This window comes from Kuraishia capsulata, genomic scaffold (genome assembly GCF_000576695.1).
Source record: "Kuraishia capsulata CBS 1993 genomic scaffold, Kuraishia_capsulata_scaffold_1, whole genome shotgun sequence".
In the NCBI taxonomy this organism is placed as follows: Eukaryota; Fungi; Ascomycota; class Pichiomycetes; order Pichiales; family Pichiaceae; genus Kuraishia; species Kuraishia capsulata.
The window spans coordinates 670579-695333 of NW_019172950.1; the positions used below are offsets into that span (position 1 = coordinate 670579).

At 45.1% G+C, this 24755-nt stretch overlaps 11 protein-coding genes across 11 annotated transcripts; 4 read left to right on the top strand and 7 right to left on the bottom strand.

Annotated features, from left to right (window-relative positions):
- Positions 1–507: 507 nt before the first annotated feature.
- On the bottom strand, positions 508–1371 carry KUCA_T00000356001 (uncharacterized protein; the record flags this gene model as incomplete). The annotated part of the gene is made up of 1 exon (XM_022604888.1): positions 508–1371. The coding sequence occupies one exon, from the start codon at positions 1369–1371 to the stop codon at positions 508–510; it is 864 nt and encodes a 287-aa protein (XP_022456411.1).
- Positions 1372–2831: 1460 nt separating this feature from the next.
- On the bottom strand, positions 2832–4361 carry KUCA_T00000357001 (uncharacterized protein; the record flags this gene model as incomplete). The annotated part of the gene is made up of 1 exon (XM_022604889.1): positions 2832–4361. The coding sequence occupies one exon, from the start codon at positions 4359–4361 to the stop codon at positions 2832–2834; it is 1530 nt and encodes a 509-aa protein (XP_022456412.1).
- A 527-nt stretch (positions 4362–4888) lies between these two features.
- Positions 4889–8509, bottom strand: KUCA_T00000358001 (uncharacterized protein; the record flags this gene model as incomplete). The annotated part of the gene is made up of 1 exon (XM_022604890.1): positions 4889–8509. The coding sequence occupies one exon, from the start codon at positions 8507–8509 to the stop codon at positions 4889–4891; it is 3621 nt and encodes a 1206-aa protein (XP_022456413.1).
- A 256-nt stretch (positions 8510–8765) lies between these two features.
- KUCA_T00000359001 (uncharacterized protein) lies at positions 8766–9830 on the top strand (the record flags this gene model as incomplete). The annotated part of the gene is made up of 1 exon (XM_022604891.1): positions 8766–9830. One exon carries the CDS (start codon positions 8766–8768, stop codon positions 9828–9830), a length of 1065 nt encoding a protein of 354 aa, XP_022456414.1.
- A 91-nt stretch (positions 9831–9921) lies between these two features.
- On the bottom strand, positions 9922–13350 carry KUCA_T00000360001 (uncharacterized protein; the record flags this gene model as incomplete). The annotated part of the gene is made up of 1 exon (XM_022604892.1): positions 9922–13350. One exon carries the CDS (start codon positions 13348–13350, stop codon positions 9922–9924), a length of 3429 nt encoding a protein of 1142 aa, XP_022456415.1.
- A 755-nt stretch (positions 13351–14105) lies between these two features.
- Positions 14106–16892, bottom strand: KUCA_T00000361001 (uncharacterized protein; the record flags this gene model as incomplete). Its single annotated transcript, XM_022604893.1, has 1 exon — positions 14106–16892. One exon carries the CDS (start codon positions 16890–16892, stop codon positions 14106–14108), a length of 2787 nt encoding a protein of 928 aa, XP_022456416.1.
- A 225-nt stretch (positions 16893–17117) lies between these two features.
- KUCA_T00000362001 (uncharacterized protein) lies at positions 17118–19175 on the bottom strand (the record flags this gene model as incomplete). Its single annotated transcript, XM_022604894.1, has 1 exon — positions 17118–19175. The coding sequence occupies one exon, from the start codon at positions 19173–19175 to the stop codon at positions 17118–17120; it is 2058 nt and encodes a 685-aa protein (XP_022456417.1).
- Positions 19176–19543: 368 nt separating this feature from the next.
- Positions 19544–20479, top strand: KUCA_T00000363001 (uncharacterized protein; the record flags this gene model as incomplete). Its single annotated transcript, XM_022604895.1, has 1 exon — positions 19544–20479. The coding sequence occupies one exon, from the start codon at positions 19544–19546 to the stop codon at positions 20477–20479; it is 936 nt and encodes a 311-aa protein (XP_022456418.1).
- Positions 20480–20495: 16 nt separating this feature from the next.
- On the bottom strand, positions 20496–20888 carry KUCA_T00000364001 (uncharacterized protein; the record flags this gene model as incomplete). The annotated part of the gene is made up of 1 exon (XM_022604897.1): positions 20496–20888. One exon carries the CDS (start codon positions 20886–20888, stop codon positions 20496–20498), a length of 393 nt encoding a protein of 130 aa, XP_022456419.1.
- A 234-nt stretch (positions 20889–21122) lies between these two features.
- On the top strand, positions 21123–21995 carry KUCA_T00000365001 (uncharacterized protein; the record flags this gene model as incomplete). The annotated part of the gene is made up of 1 exon (XM_022604898.1): positions 21123–21995. One exon carries the CDS (start codon positions 21123–21125, stop codon positions 21993–21995), a length of 873 nt encoding a protein of 290 aa, XP_022456420.1.
- A 166-nt stretch (positions 21996–22161) lies between these two features.
- On the top strand, positions 22162–23694 carry KUCA_T00000366001 (uncharacterized protein; the record flags this gene model as incomplete). The annotated part of the gene is made up of 1 exon (XM_022604899.1): positions 22162–23694. The coding sequence occupies one exon, from the start codon at positions 22162–22164 to the stop codon at positions 23692–23694; it is 1533 nt and encodes a 510-aa protein (XP_022456421.1).
- Between the last annotated feature and the right edge of the window lie 1061 nt (positions 23695–24755).

Genomic DNA, 24755 nt, shown 5'->3' on the forward strand with positions numbered 1-24755 from the left:
TACTCAGATGGCCGACTTCCATGTAGCTCTGATTGCAGAAAGTGGTTCTGGGCGTGAATTGAAACACCTTCAAAAGCCAGCTAAATTCCATGTAGATCTCTGCACTGCCACTGCGTGCCACGAATAATTTACACACTACCTATACACATCCGGGCTGCTGGAACCCTGTTTAGGCCTGACATGTGTTTCTCCTATTGTGCCCGTTCTAGACACTCAATCAGACTTGTGGAGGCGATTTCTGGATCGTTTCAGCGAAGCAGTTATGCTTCAGCTATACGTGGGGTTTGGATAGAATTCTGGCTAAGGCGATTTACGCAAAGTGCTTAGGAACGGCAGCGGGGCCTGCCCGGTAATTGAAAAACATGAAATGAAACAGATACAATAAATAGGGGTACAGATGGTGTAAAGGCGATGATGAAATGGGCGTGGGAACGTGGCTCAGGGCATTAAGAGGAACTTGGCAGATCCAAGTCGATTGGGGACATTTGCAAACAGGTTCAGCGTGAATCACGCCTTCTTTCCCTTTCTCTCAGCCCGTCTTTCACGTCTCAACCTACCCTGCATCATATAGTAACTGGCCCTTCTGACGATTGTCTCTAGGATCTCCTTAGAATAGCCGTAGTGGAACCTTTCCTCGCAGATATCACGAAGCTGCGTGATCAACAAATTGCGTTCGGCCACGGGAGTATCACGGATCCACGTTTTCTGCCCCAGCTGGAATCCCAGTTCCTCTTTTAAAACCTTCAGGACTTCACGCTCGCGCTTAGCGGTTTCCTTGTGGTCATCTTGCAAATTGAGGATCTTGGCTAGCTCCGGCAGCGATAGTCGTGAGTCACTTATGCGCTTCGTCTGGGTGTCCTCCGCAGAAGCAGGCGATGACGACACGGCATATCTTGAGGGCGCCTGCATGGTGGTAACAAGGCCTAGTCCATTGGCAGTAGATGAAGCAGTGGAATCCGCTCTTGGAGACTCAAACATGCTGTCCCGGCGGCCAAGACTGACGGGGGTGCTTGGTTCCGTCTCTTCGATAAATGTGAGTGGGGGAGTCATGAGACCAATCTCGAGGTTTGGAAGAGATACAAACTGCATATCCTGGAGATCCTGGAAGCTCCAGGCCTGAGATTGGGGTGGCTGGAGCTGGTGCATGGAGGAGTCATCCGTCTTGTGAATACCAACATACTTGCTCTCTTCTAACAATGGCGATGCAGCAGGCAGCAAGTTGTGGAACTGATCATTTTCCTCGTGGAATTTGAGCTCATCAATCTGGAAACTGTAGTCGTAGAGCTGGGACTGGCGAAGCTGGACAATCTCCTCGTTGAAGTCGTCCTGGAGATCTGTAAGATCCGGAAAGAGGTCTGTTAGGATTGACATGACAAGCAAGAAGAGAAGGATTGCAGAGGACGGGAAAGGAAGATAACTAGCGAAAATTCCAAAACTGTTTGTTTCGCGCGATTCAAGGGCAACTTTTGGTATAACAAGGAAAACTAGTGAGTTTTTGATCAACTTTGGACTTTTTTAATCTCCAGTCCAATCTGACCAGCAAACTGAATCCGCGATTAAATGGAGACTCAAAACCAAAAGCACAATTCCTAAAGCACAAAAATTAGAGGCAAAGAACGTAAAGACTAGTAGTCTACGGGAGGAATTCGAACATATTTTATAAATGGCTTGAGGGTCCCCGAAACGGGAATCCGACTGAAGCTACGAGGGATTGTCATAAAATTTTATTGCCCTATTAAGAGAGGTACTTTGTCCTATTTTGACTTGCATGAACGGGGATTACTTTGGCACATCGATTAGACTGGTTGACATTTGGAAGGCCCAGTGGCCAGAGATAACGGATTGCCATCAGGAAACGAGATGTTCTTGTAGATGTTGTTATTAGGAATTTGCTTTTCTTTTACTGCCATTGAGGCATTGGCATTCTAGACAGTGGTGGGACACAGGTCAATGTGAGGGTGGTCCAGCCGCCGATAGGATATTTTATTGTCTGACATGTTCGTCAACACGCTGGCCCTTCAATTTCATTTCCCGTCGTCTCCTTGTCGCTATCCCTCGAATCCAAAATCTTGATTTCCATATCTCTCATCCGAGTTCGCCATCCTCATTTGACCAATGCGCTCTTCTGATTGATCGAACATCAACTCGCACCCCCTGGTCGTTTCTTTTCAGAGATAGTGCGTGGCTGGGGCGGCTGAGGAGCCTAGCAGGGGGTGACAATTGATAAGGAATTCGATTACAATAATATTCCTGGTTTGAGGGGCGGTTGACGCAGTCCTCACAAACAGGAATTTCAGAAGATGGAAGAGAGGGTAGCAGTGTTATGGACTGGGGGGCCAAGGATTGATTGCGCGGTCCTCGGCCCGTCGGTTTGGTTACGATTACGGCGCTTTTGTGGCGAAAAACAAGAACAAAACTCTAAAACAAGATCAAAGTTGGGATTTGGTGATAGCATCCGCTTGCAGTGTTGTTCTCATAACCTTCGCATTGATGACAATGATGACATGAGGGTTTTTTTCTTTTCAAATTTTCATTTCTTCTCCCGCCCCCACTCTACTTTTTAGGGGTTTCACATATAAATGAAACAACTTGGTTATACTTTCTGTTGGCGGAAAACGGCCAAACTACGCAGATCTTCTGCGAGAATTACAAGGGAATCATCCCTCAAACTTTCTATCGTCTTTGGCAATATCACGTAGATATTTAAGGAGTCCCGGCGTTTTCCGTCGTAGTTATTCCGGCATCCGGATTGGGCGTGCACGTCTACGGGACACTTACTATTTGCATACACCATGCATGAAATGTTATCAACTTCTATTATCTTACTCTATTCACCGTCTCTTCTTCTTGCTCACATTAACCAATCTCTTGGAGTTAACCACGGGCGATGGCAGCGTGCCTATGTAGTTTGTCTGCAGGACGGGCAACTTGCCGCTGACAATCCCCAGCTGGCTTGGCCGTATGCCTCTAGTCTGGATCACTGTTCTCAGCAGTCTCTGTAGTTTGTGATAAGTTTCGCGCTCCTTCAACGAGGGCTCCAGAGCCTTTGTTGGGTTCGACACGTTGACTGCGCCGCTGGCCTTGAATCGTTCCTGTCTCAGTTTGTGCAGATCGATCAATAGCTTGTTGATGAGTCTCAGCTCTTGCTTTTTGGAGATCGCATGTTTCTCGTCTGGATGGATCTTGTTTTGTGGATGCCAGCACAGCACGTTTTCTAACTTGATTTTGACGTTATCATTCAACGAGTTATCGACAGGCTCTTCTGCGATCTCAGGGATTATCTCTTCTGCAGCTTCTGCGATCTCGGGAACGCTTTCTTTTGAAGTATCCACAGTCGCCACAGCACCACCGGATTCCGTCTCTTTCTCAACAAAATCGGCATCCACCATTTCGGAGTCTTTACCGTTCGCATCGTCTCCAGTTTCCTCCTCTTCCTCCTCCTCCTCCTCCTCCTCCTCAATATCATCCTCAACATCCTCCTCAGCTAGTTTCCTGAAGCCGATCTGTTCCAACCATGTGATCCCTCTCATCTCAAAACTAATACAGGTCTTTCCGTCATCAACGAATGGTGCAAAGCTCCCATACAAGTCTCCGCGTATCCAATGGCCAATGGGAAGTCCGAACCAGTTAGGATGAAAAAACTGGCTTAGCAAATCTGTAGGAGCAGAGGCTGGATGCTGCTGCGTTTTTGGGTTAAATGGAGATAGTTGACCCAATGTGACGGACTGGATTGAGTTCACCAATGGAACAATCTTAACGGTCTTGAAAGGCTGTCCCACAATCGAATCTCTGGGGTCAAGGCTGGACCTTTGATCTAACGAGGTGAACAGGGGAAAATTGCTGTCACGCATCACATTGATGGATTCGCCGTTAGCGTTGGTGAACTCGCCAACCACATCCTGGTAATCTTTCAGCAGCTGAAGCTCAAACCGCGAAAGATCGTCAGCCGTTGTCTCGAATGCTTTTAGATCGAACTGCAATTGTAGACACTCCTTGAAAAGCAAACGAACAGCAAATTGGTAGAACGAGTCCACCTGAATATATTCTTTAGTCCCGCGTTGTAGTTCGACAATCTTGAGTATGGATGCCACTTTCAGGTCAGATACTATCGAAGCCACACTCTTGTAAGCCTGCTTCGCGCGTTTATCTGCTATCGTCGTCTTTGCATAATCCGGCTTGGCCTCAACAAATTCCCAAAGCGATTGGTCCAATACATCCAGATTCTCCTGTTGGAACTTGGCTGGAATGGGGTAAGTCAACACCTCTTGGTGATCCACGTGTTTGATCACACTGAAATACGTGTCTATAAACGATCGGGGCAGCGTAAACTCTTTGCTATGTCTCAAGCTCCTTTCCGCCATGATTTTCGATTCTTGATGCGTGTGATGTATCGTTTGTGGAGGGTTCGCGTAAACAAAAAGCATGCGTGGAAATCTGGTCAACATCTAGGGTGAAAAAAATGTCGTGCCTGGGAAAACATACAAATGGGTGGGGCACGCAATTATAACTACAGGATCAGATTTCGAGGAAAGCCATTATATTTGTCTATATCAATTGTTGGATTTATAAGGGGTGTGATAATTGAGGCTTTTGACAGTCGGATTGAACAACAAAAGGCTTTGTTGAGCCGAGGAGTGGCTATTCAAAGCACTGTGACCATTCAATGGGGTATAGATAAATCTGACATGCATGATAGATGAAAAAGTGCGAACGGCAGTAACCACTTCGGCAGACGAAAATGTAGAAGAAATCGTCAAATAAAAGTTGGTAAACGACTATTCCTCAGTGAATCCATAATCATAGTCCTTAGAACTACTACAAAGGGGCTCGATCAAAAGTGAACTGTCCATTCAATGTCCATCCATGATTATACAGGCACCTCAGATCCTCAACTCCATAATCCGTTCGATTTTGTTTGCTGCAGTTTAACCACTGGCAAGTCAACTTCCACCTTGTTGGAACCAAACCGAGGAATACAGTATGCCTCTCTAGAAGTGGAACTGGTAACAGTGGGTGGTTTGATTGGCTTTGACAGACTTACCAGTCCGCTTTTCTTTGCCAAATTGTAGAGTTGCAAACCGCTTATATCACAAAGAGGCTTAATTCTTAGTTTGCCAGTTTGACCCTGTTGAATCAATTGAAATACCAAGTACTGCGGAGGCTTATCCCCGAGTTCGCGCAGCATGGAGCTGGGGTGGATGTACACCAGTTGATCAACACCCAGTACAATAGAGCAATATGGGACACCGATAACAGGAGTCTTATTGGTCAGCTTGTACTCGCATTGAGGTATTAAGTCAGACCTCAATGCGATTTGATCCACAAACCCCGAGGCAACCATTTGTTTGAGAGCCGATACCTGCACTTTGGTAGGCGGTTGGATTCTAACCTCATGCTCTTTGGCAGCAACCGAGTCTTTCGACACGATAGTAGATGTGATATAAAGAAGCTGCTTTCTCAGCTTAGAAATCTCTTCCATAATCTTGGCTCTAAGGAAATGCGAACTGTAGAACTCAGAACGATCATCCACATGCTCTATAGCACACACTGCAGAAAGCAGTTTGAAACAATCACTATACTTGTCAAGTTTGGTGAACATTTGCTGAGATTTGAAAAACTTGGAACGTAAGGTTCTCAGCGATTCCTGTTCTTTGATGCTCAATCTCTCCTCCTCGTCTTCGTCATCGTTGCTTCTCTGGTTCAAACCAAGCTCGTTCTCTGTAAGAAAAGGGTCGCCAACCGACAGTCCAGAAACAATGGCTATCATATAAGGTAAGCATCCCATCTGGTTGCTCATCAGCAGCATTTTGGCAAATCTGGGACTCAGCGGAAAGAAGCTCATCTTTTTGCCGAGGTCTGTTATCTCTGACTCCTTATCTAGAGCTCCAAGATACTGTAGCAGCTTTTCACTCTTCTGCAAAGTGGAACGCTCAGGAGGTGTAGGGAACGGAAAGTTCACCACGTTCGAGATGCCCATTGACTTCATATTCAGAACCACACTTTCTATGGGCATTCTCAGAATTTCAGGCTTGCTGAATTGAGCAAAATCACTCTCATAAATGGCTGACGAGTACAGTCTATAGCAATGACCAGCAGCAATACGACCAGCTCTACCAGATCTTTGGTCGGAATTGGCCTTGGAGATCCACCCAACCTCAAAACTCTGGACTCCAGTTTCCTCGTTGTACTTCCTCTCTTTGGCACGGCCACAATCAACTACGTACCTTATTCCAGGAATGGTGATGGAGGTCTCAGCAACGTTGGTGGACACGACACATAGTCTGGAGTTACCAGGAGGAGGCTGGAATACTTTCATCTGGTCTTTCGTGGAAAGGAGGGAATAAAGAGGAAGAACCCAGAGAGGCTCTTGGCCTGTTTGGCCTTCTTCTAGTGTTTCTTCAAATCCTTCTTCTTCCTCTTCGTCCTCCTCAAGGTAATCATCTTCTTCCTCATTGATCTCTGCCTCAGCTCCAATGCTGAAATCAATGTCTTCGATCTCAGTATCCGCATTCTTGGAGTTTACCCTGAACTCTACCGAATCCTCCTGTGCTTTCTTTGTAGGAAACTCTTTCCTCAGTCTTTTGACCACATCGTTAATCTCATCCTTACCGGTCAAGAATATCAAAATGCCGCCAGGAGGAAGCCTCTGGTGGATCTTGCACGTTTTCTTGAAAGCTTCTTCGGTATAGTTTGGAGCAGTGCGACGGTTGAAGTGAACAGAGACAGGAAACTGTCTGGTTTCAATCTTTATAACTGGGGGAGGGTTTTTGAGTAATTTCTCGTTCTCAGTGAAATCAGTCACTCTTAGAGTAGCTGACATGATGATCAACTTCAGCGGATGGTACTTACTCGGGTCCTTCTCGTGATACTCTCTTCTGAGTTTCAATACCCTGCTAAGCATTCCGATTAGAATGTCAGTATTTGTGTTTCTTTCATGAGCCTCATCAATAATGATAGCCGAGTACTTGCTCACCATGAAGTCGTTCATCATCTCCCGCAGCAAAACACCATCAGTCATGAACTTCATCGCGGTGTTGGCCTTGATGCTGGCATCAAACCGAATTTGGTAACCAACCCTATCTCCATGGTCCCCCATCTCTTTACCAACACGCTCAGCCATGGCCATAGCTGCCACTCGTCTGGGCTGGGTAATACCAATGAGTCCCTTATTGGCATAACCAGACTCGTACAGAAACTGGGGGATTTGTGTAGTCTTACCGGAACCGGTCTCACCACTCACCACTATGCAATCGTTGTGGTGAATAGCTTCCATGATCCTGTGTTCCTCGGCAAAGACTGGCAACATCATTCTAGACTGCTGAATTTGGGGATCACGGTTGATCATCACGAAGTCCACTTTACGCTCCAGGTCCTCGTTAATGGGTATGAAGTCATCCTGCAATCTGTCTTCGTTATCCTCTGGTCTTTCAAGAGGCTCATAATGCTTGAGGTTGGTGGTTGGAAGTAAGTCAGCTTTCTGATATCCTTTGATCTGTTCTACCTGCAATTCTGCCCAGTTTTTGAAGGCACTGGCGGTCTGGCTGTACTCGGGTTTCGAAAGTCGTGGTTTGTCGTCGTTGTAGTCGTCATTGTCGTTATCGTCATCGCCATCATCTTCCTCGTCTTCAACATCCTCGTCTTCATCATCTTCCCCGGTCTCTTGTTCTTCTTCCTCTTCTTCGCTCTCGCTAGCTACCTCTTCCTCATCTCCTTCGTCTTCTTCATCACTATCGCTGGTCAGGAAATCTTGCTCCTCCTCTATCTTTTCCTTACGCTTGACACTCCCCTCCTCCTCCACCATTTGTCTCCAAGTAAACTTGTTGCTGATCACCTTTTTTTTCTCAACTTTCTGTATATTCTGGAAAGCAAACCCAGATCCCATACCTCCCACGTTGGTGGGTCTGTAATCGACAAAACTGGAGGCCAGAGCCAGAGTATCTTTGAATGTGTCCTTCTCCTCCTCAGAATCAACATGCTCGTCATCTGATTGGTCCCATGCCTTCACTTCTCGCTCCTCGTAAAGAAACTCTTTTGTCTCCTCGGTGCCACGCCCTTGGCTCTCCAAGGTCATTGCTTCCTGGAACTGTTCCCTTTTCGTCAGAGTGTTTCCAGTTCCCAGCAACTTGGCAGATTTCAACACAGAAGAGTCAATTCGGGTCTCTTCGAGCTTTTTAAACAGAATCTGCTTTTCTTCTCTCTTCAACTGATGCTCGATGTATTTGTCCAGTCTCTTCTTCTTGTTCTTCGAAACTTTGGTCTCTTGCTGTGATAACAACTCCTCTTCCATTCTGTGTTTGCGAACCTTCTTTTCCTCCTCCGACATCGGCTTGATAAATTCGGAGTTCACATCTTGCTCGGTGGAGACAGCTTCAACCACTGGGGCAGGATTAGCAGTGCCATCATCTAGATGCCGGTTGAACTGCTTCTGCCTCGCCCTCTTCAGATCTGCTTGTTTGGCGAGCATGCCCATTCGGGCTTTCTCATTAAACCTCTTTCTATATTTTCCCATTTTCAACTGTGAAAAGGTATGTAATGACCGGGTAAATGCTATCTTGAGAGAACAAGACAATTACAATTTTTCTCTACGCTTATTTTTTTTTTCTTAGGCGATGAGCTTCTCCACGAGACACGACCGATTGGGCCTTGGTCAGATCAACGCAAATAAACGCTTCGGAAGACGGCTCTGTCTTGGTTTATATTCAATTATTCGCTGAAAAAAAGTGGGATTGTGCTCTGAGTCTGGTGTAGAATTGATATCATATCTGATGATCATGATTGCCAACTCGGTGGTAGACAGTCACTCTGGTGAAGACGAGAGTCTGTACGGAGCACTGGACAGAAGAAACATACGAACTGTGAGCTTTGGAGAGTTCACTTTCGACACATGGTACGGCAATTCGGTGTATTTTGCTGCAAATAAGCCTGATATGCTGGGCTTCAAGCACGTGAACGAGAAACTGCCAGCGAAGAAGACCAGTGCCAAAGAGGTATCGGAGTTCCTCAAGACTCACGAGTATTGGCTGGATACGTTATATGTTTGTCCGACCTGTTTCAAGTATACAGACTCTGAAAATTCTCTTGCGGTCCACTCAAAAGTTTGTTCATACAAGTCAAAATTGCCAGGGAAACTCATGTACCGAGATAAGGCTTATTCAATAAGGAAAGTGAAAGGCGCAAGACACCCGGTGTATTGCCAATGTATGTGTCTTTTTGCAAAGCTATTTCTGGACAACAAATCTGTCTTTTTTGGACTGGAATATTTTGACTTCTTTGTGGTCTACGGCGATGTTAAGGGCCAGCAGGTTCCTATGGGATTTTTTTCCAAAGAGCTTCTATCGTGGGATGGAAACAATCTTGCGTGCATCTTGGTGTTTCCGCCTTTCCAGCGACGCAAGCTGGGCCACCTTTTAATTGCATTCTCTTATGAGCTTTCTAAGAGTGAGGGAAAGGTTAGCGGACCCGAGCATCCTCTATCGCCTTTCGGAAAAATTGGCTACGTGACGTTCTGGGCAAAGACCCTGGCCAGAGAATTGCTGGTTGGTGAGCTCTCCACGGTGAAAGACACTACGTTGGAAATTATCTCGAAGACCACAGGATTCCGTTCTGATGATATAATAATGGCACTGGATTTTATGGGAGCTCTCTATACGAAGGGCAAGAAGGAACAATACCTGGATTACTATCCACTTCCCAGTGAAGAGGGATTCATCAAGGTGGTCGACGATAACTTCAAACTGTTGATAGTGAAGGAGAAAATTCGCGAATGGACTATCTCCAAGAAGCTGACTTATACGCCTGTCATCAACGTAAAGAATCTGTTGTTATATTAGTTAATAATGCCGGTTGCATTTCAGTCAAATACACACGCTTAGTAGCCACCAGACATGATCTGTTCCTCCAGTGGCTGTCTCCACCTCAACCTTATTTCCCGAACAATATCTGGATTTCTTCAATTCTCCTCTTGCGTCTTTCTTCGTCGTCGACGCCAACAGCCTCACCTATTTGCTTCTTTCTTTCCTGAATCTTCAACATCCTCTCCTCTATAGAGTCGCGCATGATAAACCTCACGACTCTGACGTTGTTCTGCTGACCCATTCTGTGAAGACGATCGATGGCCTGGTCTTCCATACTTGGGGACCACCATGGATCCATCATGAAGGCCTTAGAGGCGACAGTCAAATTCAGACCTACACCTCCAACCTTCATAGACAGGAGCAAAACAGACACCTTCGTCTTGGAAGCAGGATCAGAGAACTTTTCAATGATACTCTGCCGTCCCTTCATAGTAACCCTACCATCCATTTTTAATACCTCGAACTCATTGGGGTAATGCTGAAGTTCTGACTCAATAAGATCAAGGAACGATGTGAACTGAGAGAAAATAACCACCCTTTCATTAGGATCGCCTTCTCTGATTTGATACAGATTCTTGATTAAAGCGTTGATCTTAGTGGATCTTCCATATGGGTTGAAATGATAAAGGGTATATCCGGCTTCAACTCCATCCTTCAAAGCATCAACATTTCCTAGCTGAGGCTTAGTTCTAAAAAGTCTCTTTTTGTCAATCACGGACCGACAATTTGGACACTGAACATTCTTCTTTGGCTTTAAAGATGGTGAATCAACATCTTCTGACCCATCGGTGGTAGGGGTAGTTCCAGCTCTGTTCTGGAACTCAAAGTGGTCCATTAGGCACTCCAGACAGAAACAATGCTTGCACTCAGTGATGACACATTTCTCAACGTCGATCGGAGAAGTCGTACAGATGGAGCATTCTGTATCAGTAAAGTTAGGGTATGCGCTCATAATTTCCGACTTTAGCTCAATTTGACGGTCTAAAGAGAAAGCTTCAGATTCTTCTTCTTCCGCAAGAATCTTGAGTGCCTTGGTTTCGAACTCCTCTTTTTCGCTCATCAGAAGCTTCTGGGTCAACATGACACCTTCCTCCTCCTCAACCAAACCTTCCCTGGTGGTTTTGATGAGGTCCAAATGACAGCACACTTGTCTCAATCTGAGAATATGCGTCAGAATAGAAGTATAGTTGGACATCAGAGTCCCACTGTTCATGTTTTCTTTGAAAGAAAACTCCGCACGTCTCTTCATCCACTCATACATAGCGTTTTCCTGCTCATTGAAGTATAACCTTTCAAATACCACCTCTCTCTCGGGAAGTTCAATAAGCAGTTTACCGTATTTATCCCTTTGTAACTTCGTTCTTCTGAGAATGAGAGGTTCCATGATAGTAGAGAGAACGCTGAAAGCACCGGCCAAGTTCTTGTTATTGTCAAAAGGATCTTTCACAAAGTGCTTCCAAAGGGCATAACTGGACCAAGGCTCAACATTGAGAAAGTTGACTAGAGGATAAAGATCGTCCAATGAATTGATAACTGGGGTACCAGTCAGCAGCCACTTTCTCGAAGCTTCCAGATCATTCATGGCCCTTGTGGTTTTGGTCTGCTTATTTCTGATATTGTGAGCTTCATCGAGAACGATTCTGAAGAACTTCATATTATAAAGACTGCTCTCGTACATGGAATTCCTCGACATACGACTGTATTCGCTCTGGATAGTTCCATAAGTTGTCAACAACACTCTTGGGGCCTGGTCGGTGCAGCACTCTGCTGCCAGGTCGAAATGGGGATTTCCATAGTAGGTTCTGCACTCAACACCCTCTCTGAGATTGGCCTTTTCAAACTCGTTCTGCCATTGGTTCAGGAGAGACATGGGCACCACAATCAACGTGGTCTTGTAGGCATACTTCTTATCGAATGATAGGGTCTTATCAAAAGATGAATCTTCCGGAACAGTGAAAACCAAGGAAAGAGTCGTAATGGTCTTGCCAAGACCCATTTCGTCTGCCAATATTCCTCCTTTACAGAGGGACTTGACAGTTGGTTTTTTAGATGAGAATTCCCCCGAAAACCTGTTGTAGTAAAAGGGTTGGGTGCCGTTGCGACCCTCCATCTTTGTCCATAGTGGATTATTGGCACCCTCTTCGGATTCGATTAGCTCTTTGATGAAGTCATTGTTTTGGCTGTTTGAAAGATTCCCAGAACCGATGTGTGTATACTCCCGTTCACGTTTCAACATCCATGAAAGTCCCAATTTCTGGTATGGACGAAGCTCTAAGCTGAAATCAGCAGCGGGAGGGTTTGTTTCCGGGAAATCTTCACCAAAAGCTGACTCCTGGGTGACTCTGTAAAATTCCTTGAGTTGGTTCAAGTTGAACGTGCTGTCTCTCAAGCTAGCAGTTGATGTGAGATCGATAGAGCCATTTGCACTGACTTGGCTGTCCGACTGACTCTGCTGGCTTCTCTGGCTCCCCAAGCCGAAAGGAATCTCCTGAGTCAGCTCACTCTTGTACGCTCCTGAATGGGTGTCACGTTGCGGAGCAAATGCGTCCTTGGTCGAGGTCTCCTTGAGGTAGTTGAGTTTGACAAGAAGTGTGTTGAGCGCCATTTGACGATCATGAACAACCTTCTCGTGGTTCGCGTCGTCGTAAGTACGTTTTCTGTATACCTCTCTCAAAGAAGAAGCAAAGTCAGAGGGCTGATCAAGCGATTCTTTCAAATAGCAATCAATGCGCAGCTCAAAAGTGTCACCCATTCTCAGTTTATTGTTAGGATAGACGTAAAATCCATCGAAGACCACCAGGTTCAGATCCATCAACGGCGCAATATATGATGCAAACTCCTCCGTCAGTCTTCCGACCTCACGCAGCGATCTCGGCTCTTTTGGATTCCCAGAATAGACCCTCACGATGGTTCCTTTATCCGGGTTTTTCTTTTTCGATTTTGCAGAAGAATCGCCCTCTCTGGTCAAATGAACTTCCTGGAGAGCCTCAAGAGGTTTTCCAAACATAGACCTTGTGCACCAGCCACGCACCGGGCTGAGATAGCCCAGAAACACCAAGGACCGCTTGTTTGCTCTCTTGAGCATGAAATATTCAGTAAGTTTTTCTTTCAGCTTGGAATGAGACTCGAGATCAGAGAAATTAAATCCCATTCCGCGGGGGTCAGATAAACCATTCTTGTTGAAAGCTTCAATCACGTCTGCGACATCATCGCAGGATGGGTTTTCGGCGAATGTAAATCCGAGATAGAATTCCACATCTTCACTCGTCAGATCAGGAAAACGTTCAAGGACCGAACTCGTGAGTTTATCTTTTTTTAGCGGCGACAAGTCGAGTTTTGGTTTGCTGTGTTGTTTCGATACCGGTTCCAAGGTACTCTTTGCCCGCGAAACGCTATCAATGAAATCTTCTTTTTTGACTTCATAAAAATCCTCTCCAAAATTCTCTCCAAAATCCTGAAAAAGGTCTTCCGCTTGGAAAAACCTTTCTCTGGTCATCTCAAGGAAGTTGGTTATATGGTGAGAAAAAGAGCAGCAAGTATTCTGTCTTTAGATACACGCGAAACGCGTCTGCTTTGATCTTCACACGTTTGTATGTTATAAATTGGTTCTAACACTATTCAATATAGAAAAGGAGGACACATTCTTCTTATTCTTTACCTTTATTTACTATATGAGGCATGAGTAATTTTATTCATTTTCTATATCCTGCCAACATCAAAAATACTATTCGTCACCTGACCTTGGTCAACCCCTCCTCCATTCAGTAGGAAGCACAAACAAAGTCCAAAGGTGCACCCTGTGCATCAGGCATTATGCATGAGGTATGGAGTGACAAAATCCGGGGTAAAATGCTACAGCCTTTCCCGAAGATCGAATTTGATTTGAACTAAACGCAGAAGTATTCACCGCATACTAAATGAGGGCAATATATATATAAAGTGGACTTATATGTGACTTTTATGAAGCAGAACAGTATTCAACTCTGTGTTGGGATGAATTTTGAGTTTCCATGTACATCACACAATCTGGCAACAGCTTTCGATCTCATCCTTATACTGTTCGGAAAACACCGCTGACTGGAATAACTTTCCAGGATAGTGTACTACAATAGTGTACTACGATAGTATACCAGAATAACATAATAGAAATGATTGAAACCCGCGCTGCTTGCCATTTATCTTAGAGGTTAACATTTAGCCTCTCGGAATTAGTTATCCCAACAACGAGTGTATAATGATAAATAGTTTCCTTTATCTACCACCTTGCATTCTCTTCAAACGCATCTTCTCTGCGAAAGACATCGGCTTATCAGAGGCTGGTGCGGGAGCTCCATAGGAAGGCTGAGAGACCGGCTCGAACTGTCTCCGAGGAGGAGCAGAAAACTCAGAAGGAGGAGGCAGGCCTGAACCCTTTCTTGGAGGAGCCTCAAAATCTCTCCCTCCAGAAGGCTCCCTAAACTGTTGTTCTCTCTTAAGCCTTTGGATCTCGGAGAAACTGAGGTTGGCCCTTGCCTTTTCAGCCTTTTGTTCCTCCTCAACTCTGGCCCTTTCTCTTTCTTCGTTAATTCTTTCGGCTTCCTTTCTCTCGAATTCAGCTCTTCTCTCAGCTTCTTCTCTTTCTCTCTTTTCGGCCTCGGCTCTGGCTTTTCTCTCGGAAATAATCTGTTGAACTCTCTCGGCCTTCGCAGCCTCAAGATTCTTCCGAGCATCCTCACGCAACTTGATGAGGGTAGCAGATTTTTCCTCCCTAATTTTCGAGACGAAAGAAGTGTAGTCTGGCACCGTTCTCTTCAGGCGATCGCGCAATTTGAGGGACTCGTCATGGTCCTTCTTGGCTTGGGCCAAAAGCTTGCTCTTCATGGCCTCGTAATCCTCTAAGTCCTTAACCTTTTGAATTTCAGAATCCTTTTCCAGAAGGGAGAGCTCAAACTTTCTTTGAGCTCTTTCAATGTGATCAAACTTTCTGGCGGTGCTCTTGAGTTTCTCTTCCATTTCCTTTCTTTCCTTCTCAAGCTGTTGCAATTGCATTCCCTTAAGTCTGTCTGGATCAATATTGTCAAGATCATCAAGATCAACCTTAATGATACCCTTGGCGTTAATTTCCTCCACCGCCTTTCTCTTCTCTCTTTCGGTGATTTCCTGCTTCTCTCTTTCCAGTTTTTCAAGTCTTCTTCTTTCGGCCTCTTGTTCCATGCGCTCTTGTTCGGCCTTTCTCTCGGCAGCAAGCTTCTCCAATCTGGCTCTAGCCTGCTCCTCCTCCTTTCTACGGTTCTCTTCCGAACGCTTCTCCTTTCTGGCGTCAACAATCTCGTAACGACTAACGATCTCGGCCCTTTCATTCTCGAACTCCGCGTTAGCTTTCTGCAAAGCCTCTGCACGGTTCTCCTTCTCAGATTCACTGATGGTTGGGTCGAGAATTCTCAAGGATTCAGTTAAAGATTTGGCCAAAGTGCTCAGCTGATGACGAATCAACTCAGCTGGAGATGGTTGCAGTTGCTTGGTAATAGTCAAGTCAGAAACAGTGCTTGCATCTTCAAATGGATCTGACCGGAAAGAAACAACCTTGGCATCGTGGTTGATCTTAACAGCAAGCAAGTTTTTCTGACCAGCCTCGATCAATAGAGTCTCAATTTCGGAAGGAGTCAATTTGAAAGCACCTTCAAAGGTTGACAGACGTACCAAAAAGTCAAGCTTGATAGATTCATAGACTTGAGAAACCTGCTCGAATAATCTGGTAAGGATAACCTCGGTAAGAGGTCTGATGTAAGAGGCAAAATCTTTGTTACTTTCGATCTCGGCAAAAATAGCTTTCGATTTGGTAGCGAACGACAATGGGTGGAAATCAGCCTCAATGAGGTCGTAAAATCTGGCCAGGGAAGGGTCCACAATCTTGAGAAGCTTTTTGCTCAGAACAGACTCAATCAAGGATTCTCTGGTAGGAACCTTAGACAGGTTTAAAAGCGACGCCAATCTGGCCTTCTTACGCCTCCCAAAGTCATCGTTAGCAGTAGTGACACGGCTATCTTGAGGGATGGCCAGAGTAGACAGTAGGTACACGGAAGCATAGTGCTTTAGGTCCTTGTCGGTAGCCAGCGGAGACTGAGAGTACAGGTTGAAGAACTTCTGCCATGCTGCAGCACGGAACAGACTGTTGTTAGAAACAGCAAAGATCTTGGCCATGTTCTCGTAGTAGTTCACCATCATGCTTGGTCTTGGCTGTCTCTTAGAGCTGATCAACAGAGTGTGGACATCCTCAACAGTTCTGAAAGATTCTTGCCAAAGCTCAAGCTTGACAGAGACGTTCAGTTGTTGAAAACGCATTTCCAAGTGTCTCTGCAAAGTGTCTGGGTCAGAAAGGTCAATAGGGTTGACAGCTTGGTGACCAGGAGTCTTTTGAGCAGCAGCAAGAATGTGTGCTCTCAGAAAGTCACACAGTCTGCGAAACTCAGTCTTCCTGTTGTACTTGAGACAAAACTGAAAGGCTTGACTGACAACAAAAGCGTACGTCTGCTCGAGCTTCGAGTTGTTTCTCAAGATATCCAGAACGGTTCTGTAGGCTTCCCACAAGAACCTAAGAGAAGGATTGACCAACTCACGGTCTGAACGGTCACGAGTGTCATCCGTGGAAACAGAGGAGAGTAAAATGTCTTCTGGAGAAGGCTCCACGGCCTCTAAATCGTCTTCGGTAACGGCAACGGCATCCGCCTTTTCCTGAGCAGCACTAAGCTGGGCTTCAGATAGTTCGATGAACTTCTTGACCACCACCTCAACAGATGGAAGTCCTGTAGAGCCGGCCTGCACATTCTTTTTATACTGATGCAGACCATCTTTCACAAGCTTTGCGTTTCTCAGCTCAACAGCAAGAGTCACAAACAAAATAGCCACGGGTTCCAATTCGGCTGGAGAAAACGAGCGGGTACGCTTGGACGTGATCAGTTCATACAACGTTTGAAGAGCGGCATCGGATTGATTGACTCCAATCAAATCCTCGGCACGCTTGAGCACGTTGTCTGGTCTCGAAAATGCCGGTGGTGCCATTTTGGTTCAAATGAGATCGAGTCCTATGATTTGTTAGACTTCTGCACACTTGTTACAACGCATCAGCGAGTTTTTCAGTGTTCACGAAATTTTTGGCGGACCCAGTATTACTTACTATAGGCGTAAATTACAGTATGTTGAGCCGCACGTTTACGCTAAAGACTTTCCATTCAGTAGGATAGCCTCTGATTTATTCTATTCGATGATATATTCCCATTATAACCATTATAAATTTTCAAAAAACTTAACTGTTTTCTCGGCGTCAAAAATAGCCTCGGTGTAGTAGCGTGGTTTGGGAAGCACTCTCAGAAGATTGTAAATCTCATCTCTCACCACGAATGGGTCGCGAATGGGCAGTCCAGGAGACGACTCTCTGATGTTTGCATCTTCAAAGTGGTCAGTGTTGTTAGCGACAGCATTCTGTTTTTTCAGTGGTGGTTCTTCTGCAAGCGGTTGGCTCTGAGATTCCTCGTTCTTGAAACCGTGGTGGAGGTCGAACTCTCTGATCCCGTCAAATCCGGCTTCTTCGTATCTTGACTGAAACACTTGCAGCATGTCGTCGTTGGGGAAAGATTCTTGATATCTTTTCTCTAGTAACTTGACAGAACTGAGATCGCCGTAGTTGAGCTCAACTTTCATGAACTTCTTGAACAAAAGTCTCAATGGACCCTCCTGAGTGGCCAGATTCTTCACAGAGGTTTCAAACACGGACTTTGCGTTTGCCAGATCTTTGTTCAAAATCAAAAAATCGATGTACCGAATCAAAAACTCCACCTCTGTCCCGAAATACTTGAACGCCAATTTGAAGGTACGCAAAGCCAGTTTGAGATCGTTGGAGTAGTATTCAATCATTGCAGAGTCATCATAGATGTGCCATGTAACACCAGCAAACTTTCTTGCCTCTGCAAAAATGGTTCTGGATTCTTTGCCACCAATGCATCTTTTTGTAGATTTCATATGTGAGCAGTAGACAGCAGTGATTGCTCTTCCCAAATTCTTCTTGGTGAGTTGAATCTCACCAAGCCGCTTCTTGATTTCTTCGTTTTCCACCAGTTTGGCACTATCCACCACTTTTTCTTTCGTCTCAGTGTCGTCATCGTCTTTTGACACTTCCTCAACGTCTTCTTCCTTTTTGTTCTCCTCCAAAGTTGCATTCAGCTGACTTTCCAACTCGCTCCAATAGTTGTACTTCTTGGTCAAATGCTCTATCAGTCTCTCATAGCATCGCTTCATGCTATCGTGCTTCATGTTCTTTTCGTATAGCTCGGCTATCTGATAAGTGAGAGCAAAGCTGTCGGGATTGCTGGTGAGTCCCATTTCCGAGATTTCCGTGATAACCTCAAAATTCAGCTGCTCAGAGACCGTGATCAGAAACTGGACATAATTAAACCATATCTCGGGGAAAAAGCGAACTACCTGAGATGCTTGCTTGAAACTGTATTCCACTCTTTTTCTGTGGGGATCGTCTGGGAGTTTTAAAGGGTTGGAGAGTTCCCATGCGATCCATCTTTTCCATACCGCAAGCTGCTTGAAATCACTAGGCAAAGGTTCCTTCGTCATCAACAAGTTTCTGTTCAGTCCCGAGGTGACGTTTGCCAATTCCTGGACCACAGATCTCACCTTCATGTATTCAGCGGACTTTTCGTTAATGAACTTCCTGGAGGTGGAGGGGTTTGTCTCATTTTCAAAAGCAGTGTACATCTGCCAATACTTCTCGAGATTGTTCAATGGAGTGCCAATTATTCTCCTGAACACAGATCTCTTTAGATCAGTCTTCGCAAACGTCTCAGCAGACGATATTGGGTTCCAACTGTCAATAAAAACCAGATACTCATCCCATAGGTTATCAGAGAAGAAGTCTATACCAACGTTATCAACAGCAAAACTGAAAGCCTTCAGGACAACTCCACGCGCACTTTCTCCTCCAGTGATCATATTGTGAACTCTTCTCACGTAGACGAGATAGCATTTCCACAGATCAACATGGTACACCTTAGTCAAGCATCTCGCGAACAGTCCCTCAATCCGTTGGAACTCTTGCTGAGATTCTGCCCTTTCCAACTCGTAGTTAATGTAACTTGTCCATTGTGCTCCGGCATTGGGGAACAAACTCAGAAACCGCTCATAAACGTTTCGCACATCCTCGGCTTTGTCCTTCTTGGAAACCTCTTCTATCAACTTCATCCATATCGTCATGTTGAGATTGTCATCTTGTAACTCATCCTCGAGTTGGCCAATGATATCCTGGGCAAGCCTTTTCCTCTTTGTGGTGGCTGAGGACATTGTTATCGAATATAAGCTACGATTGATCGAGGAAAATGAAGGTGTATTCAGCGATAAAGTCAACTCGTTTTGAAAGGGTTTCAATTGAGCACGTGTTCTCTATAACACAATGAAAGTAATCAGAATGGCCTCGGAAAAATTTAATCCGATGAATTGGATGGATATCCAGTTCAAAGTCACTATTTTCTCGAAGTGATGTTAGCAGGACAGGTCGAAGAAACAAGAAACTTCGAAAACCTCAAGTCATCAGCGGTTATGGTACACTGTGCCACATTCAATCACTATGTAGATATTAGCTTACTACTATTTAGATCCGGCTGACATCTCAGAGTTGGTCTGGATCTGGTCGTTTTTTTGGAAGATTTGCAATGGAAATTCACGTTTGGGGAGCCGAAAAGGACATCGCGATTTTTCATGCGGAATCGTTAGCTATTGCCTGGTATCAAGTCGTTTTCTACGCTCATCGGTCGGACCTGTCCATAGTAACGAGTTCCAACACGTTCATTTCACCCTCTGGAAGTTTACCTTTTTTGAAAGATGGCGAAACATACGTAAACGGGTTTGAAAATATTGTGCAGTACCTGCAGAAAAAAATTCCAAGCAAAGTGACTGCGGCCGCCAATTACGAGAGTGAACTGGTGGAGAGTGGTCTCATGCAGTACATCGAAAATAAGCTGTCCGTCATTACAAAATACACATATCTCGTCAACCGAGAAAACTACGAGCGCTTCACTAGATCCAAATTTAAAGACTATCTGCCTTTTCCTATGCAGTATGCGCCGCCCCTGGATCTCAGAAAAGAGGCCGTCGAGGCTGCTAACTCAGTGGGGTTGACCGAGGGTACTAGACAAGCCTCTGATGACGACGAGGAGATTAAGGCACTGAAAGATCAACTCAAGGCAATACCGACACTCAGCAATGTTTACAAGACTCAGATTGACCAGAAGGTATCGGAAATTTTGACTAAGAAAGGGGCTGTGGCCAACATGCAATGTATCTATCTTGCAGAGACCTACCTGTCTCAGATTACCAAGGTCATTGATCTGGAATCCGATAAGGCACCAACAGCATCGGAGATCTTGTTCATGGCACACATATTCAGCCAGACCTACTCAGAGCTACCAGATTGCTTCATGAGAACGTACATCTCCGACTCACATCCAGAGCTGTTTGCCAAGGTTCAGCTACTGGCAAAGTCTATGGAGTTCAAGATCAAGCGTTCCGACTTGGTGAGATCTCCCCGGAGCAGCGAATATCCAGGCTTGGTAAATGCAATCTTAAACTATGGAAATACGCTGATATGAGTGCAAATTTTGAGTCTCAGCTCCTGGGCTTGACCAGGCCGTCATGTATAAAATAATAAACCACTGAGCCATCATCATCAAGCAGTCCAGCTATGATCCTCTTCGGCCTGTAGGAGCCAACGCTTCGTATGCTTTCAAATATTTGCTCAATATTTTCCACCGTTAATTTGTCGCTTATACTCAATGGTAATACCCATTCCTCTGAGGTATCTCCGTCTGGCTTATCTGTTGTTGAACTTTCCGTTTCACCAGTTGATGATATGCTGGTTGTTTCTGAAAGTTTTTTGGGGGGAACACCTCTTACGACTCCGTGAGGGGTTCCCTTCGCTGAAGACTTTGGGAATGTCTGAATGCTCGTCCAAAGATGAAAGTGCACAAGATTCTGAGCGATAATCTCCATAAGGGACATGCTGAAGAGAGATATTCGAAAGAAATGCCGTGAATGGGATGATAACCACCGCCTAAAGACTTGATATCTTTTGGTGCTAGTAGTGTCCGGACCGATGAGGCTGAAAACATCTCTTTTCGACCAGTCCATCGTTTGACAACTATCGTATTTTCTTCTCTTCAACAATCAGTTTAGGGTCGTTTTAGAGAAGTGTTTTTGTGGCAAAGCCCGGCGCTGATCTTGTGCTAACCAGCCATGAACTACACTCAACGAATACTGTTTTTCAACGGTGAAGACTCGCCCCCAGAAGCTCTCACCACAGGAGGCGGCCGACACATCTTTGCCATATCCAAAACAGTGTTCAACTGGCTGTATTCAATATCCCTGGGTTTATTCTTTATTGTGTTTCTGGGTCTTTGCTCAATTGTTCCGATAGACGTTATTATCAAATCAAAAACTTCGTCGCATCTTGCAGTTAATACGCTCATCGTGTTAATTGCTTGCGGTCTGTTTGCCGGATTGTGTATATTTATATATGCGCTCCGGATATATGTCCTGAGAGTTCATCTCCAAGATATCCCAAAGCCCTACATGCCCACTGATGCCAACGATATACCGTCAAAGTGTGCCGTGTATATCAAAGAGCAACTCATACGATGCGAGAAGATCACGGCAAGGGCAATGCCCCACGAACTAGTCAAACATCCAGGATTATACTATCACAAGGACTACGACGATGTTGAACAGATTGACTTGTTTGGTGAGAAAGAGAATGAGAAGATCCATAGGAAGACACCTAGCAAGTTGGTCGACCCGGCTGCTGGGTTTTTACCCAATAATCTGGTTTACGAGAACGTTGTCAGGATCATAGGCAACGAGATCAAGTACAACGGGTACTTAGTTATGGACAATCGGGAATGGGTGAATGTTCCTCAGAAGATGAGCTTCAGAGAGGTGATGACGTTGATGGACGATGGCAACTTGGAACGTTCCGACCCGGCTTTATTAGAGGAGCTTCTTTCTACTTACGAGCGATTGAGGTTCAGCGGCCAGTTGATATCAGAAGATGATTTTCTGAAGTTCATGGAGCTTCTTTCTAAGTGGAAGTCGTTGCAGAACGGAAGATGAAGTCAAAGGGTTTGGATAATGGATGTTAAAATGGGGTCAAAAAAATGGCGTTGAAACGGTTTAATAGATTATTTTTATAGAATAGGGTAGACAATTGGACTTGTCTATATATGCATTATGACTGGATATTACATTGTAGAGTCGAAACTGATATCCCTTATTTTACATGTTTGGAATCACCTCCCAAACATATCCACCAACCATGTTCATGACCTTTTTTCAGCCGCACACGAAATTCTCATATGTGGTTATGAACCCTGTATTTCTGGCTCGGCACTCGTGGTATAAACACCTCGGAACACGGGAGTTTTGCAAGCTTTCTTCTTCTCCCAAGAGCTGTCAAACAATAATGAAGTGCACTCAGTCGTTGGTCGCACTTTTGTTGCTGGCCCTGAGTTGTTCGGCTAATCCGATTTTCTACCGGCTTTTAGCGGATCAACCGACATCCACTCTTGTCCAACAGGAAACCACTCAGACCGTCATCCCAGCGCAAACCACTGGTTCGATTGCATTTGAGAAGAGAGAAGCTAGGAAAAATAAGGCTATTTACAACAAAGAATGGCTGGCAGAACAGAATGGTGAATCCAGTACCAGTGAGACTCCCAAGCCATGGCTAAGAACCATTTACTCCACCAAGAAAGAGGTTGTTACACCAACTGTTGTTGCTGGAGTGACGTTTAGTGCAAAGCCACCCAAGGAAACCGACGGCTTAGAGCCTTGGATATCTCTGAAGAAAGATGGTACTCCTGTGACGGTTAAGCCTAAGCTGAAGAATGGACAGATCAAGAACGGAAAGCCTGATTTGTCGACCTATTTCCAGACTGCAACAACCGTGATTTACAACCAGAAGGATCTGAAGGCTCATAACCTTCCCGCTGATGCAATTCACGAGGAGGTCGAGTATATTGACGAAGATCAGACGTATGTTTCGTTGAATCCCCTTATGAGATGCACTCCAGACTTCTACTTCAAGAAAGGTCGGGCTGGTCACCTGAGCAGTGAACCATTCTGTACGCCAAAAGAGAACACCGATATGAAGGCCTCAAACACGCATTTCGTCACGTGGTACACTCGCTTTTTTGAGGAAGCAACAAACGTGAGAATTCATTTGGCTTACATCAAGGAATCTTCTCGTGACAAGGGTATGGGTAAGCGTGACCTACTACCCAGCGACGCAAAGCTGGACTATGATAGTTCCGGGTTGTCCGGAACAGAAGGTGCTTTGCCTGGAACTTTCTACACTTCCGAGTGGATCCTTAACCGAGATGGCTTCTTCGCGCTGGAAGTGCAAGAGGAGTGGCTCCAGGGATTATTCCACAAGAAGGTGGCGATTTACATTCAACCAGACTCTGTCAGCGACGAAGACTTTCAACTCCTAGACCCTTCCAACATGGTATTGGTCAACTTCATCAAGAAAAGCGTTGTTGGAAAGAACTCGAAGCTGGACCGTACTCTCCAGGACATGGGAGGAACTGATGACAATGTATACTACGTGGTGATGACTATTCCCACCATGGTGATCATTGCGGTCTTTGGAATGTATGCGTTTCTGTACATCAACAAGGGGCATCGTGACTTGTCGCATTTGCGCAAGCCCAAGAGCAGCAGATTTGGCAGAAATCACCACCATTCGAAGTACTCCTCCCTACCATCATACAAAAACGACGTTGCTTTGGATATCAGAAACAAGCACTCCTGATAACGGGTCACAATGACATTTCATATTTTTATCTCACCACGTATGACATTTACCTTTGCACCTAGAAGAGGCCTGAACTAGTTGTGAGGGCTGTGGGCCGGAGACACCACTTCTCCTGGTCTTCTCTTCGTGATGCTATATCAAAGGGCTTACTGAAGACCTGCTCTCTGCTACCTCAAGAGAGGAGGACAGATACGGGCCGGACACAGTCAACAAGTAAAGATCTGTATATGTAGTTTGGGGAGAAGTATGCCAAATTGTTTTCGACATTCATGTTTTCATAAAGGCCCCTGTGATATTTTCTTCACACAATTTTCAACATAAAGGGCATACCACAATACGGAATAAAGGTTCGCACGTTATAGTGTAGGCGAGCACCAACAGCCCCATCGCAAAGGCATCTGATCTATTCTCTTGTATAAAAATATGGATTAGACGTCATACCCATTCGTCGTGCAAAACACAATCGGGATTTGAATCGCACAGAGGGAAACTCAAAATTTATCCCCACACTGAACTGTATACTGTTCTGCTTCATAAAACTCACATATAAGTCTACTTTGTATATATTGCTCCATCTGATATGCGGATTTATCTTTTGAGACTCCACTTTGCTCCCTCCAGGCATAATCATGGCCCCTTCCATCTCAACAGACGAAGACCATTTTCCTTCTGAGAGCTACTTCCACATATCCTACCATCCCGCTATTACTACGGTCACAGACTCAGAACGAACACAGAGAATGTATTTGACAATGCACACTCATGGCACAATGATGTGATGTAATTACATTGGTGTTCACTACTGGCGATCGCTCTGGAATTGATTTTGACAGTATGGCTACCCACATCGATCCCTCAGACCCCTAAGTGTTACCAACTACCTTCGCCGTCACACAATACCACGATGATCGCAATATCACCAATTAGTTCTCAAGGTCTAAAGATGTCTTCCACTATATTGTCTATACGGAGTGTCAGACCCTGTCCACGTCTTGGTACTTGGATCGTGAAACTTTAATGGCACTCGATTCTTCTAAACTCGCTCAGGATCGGCTCGC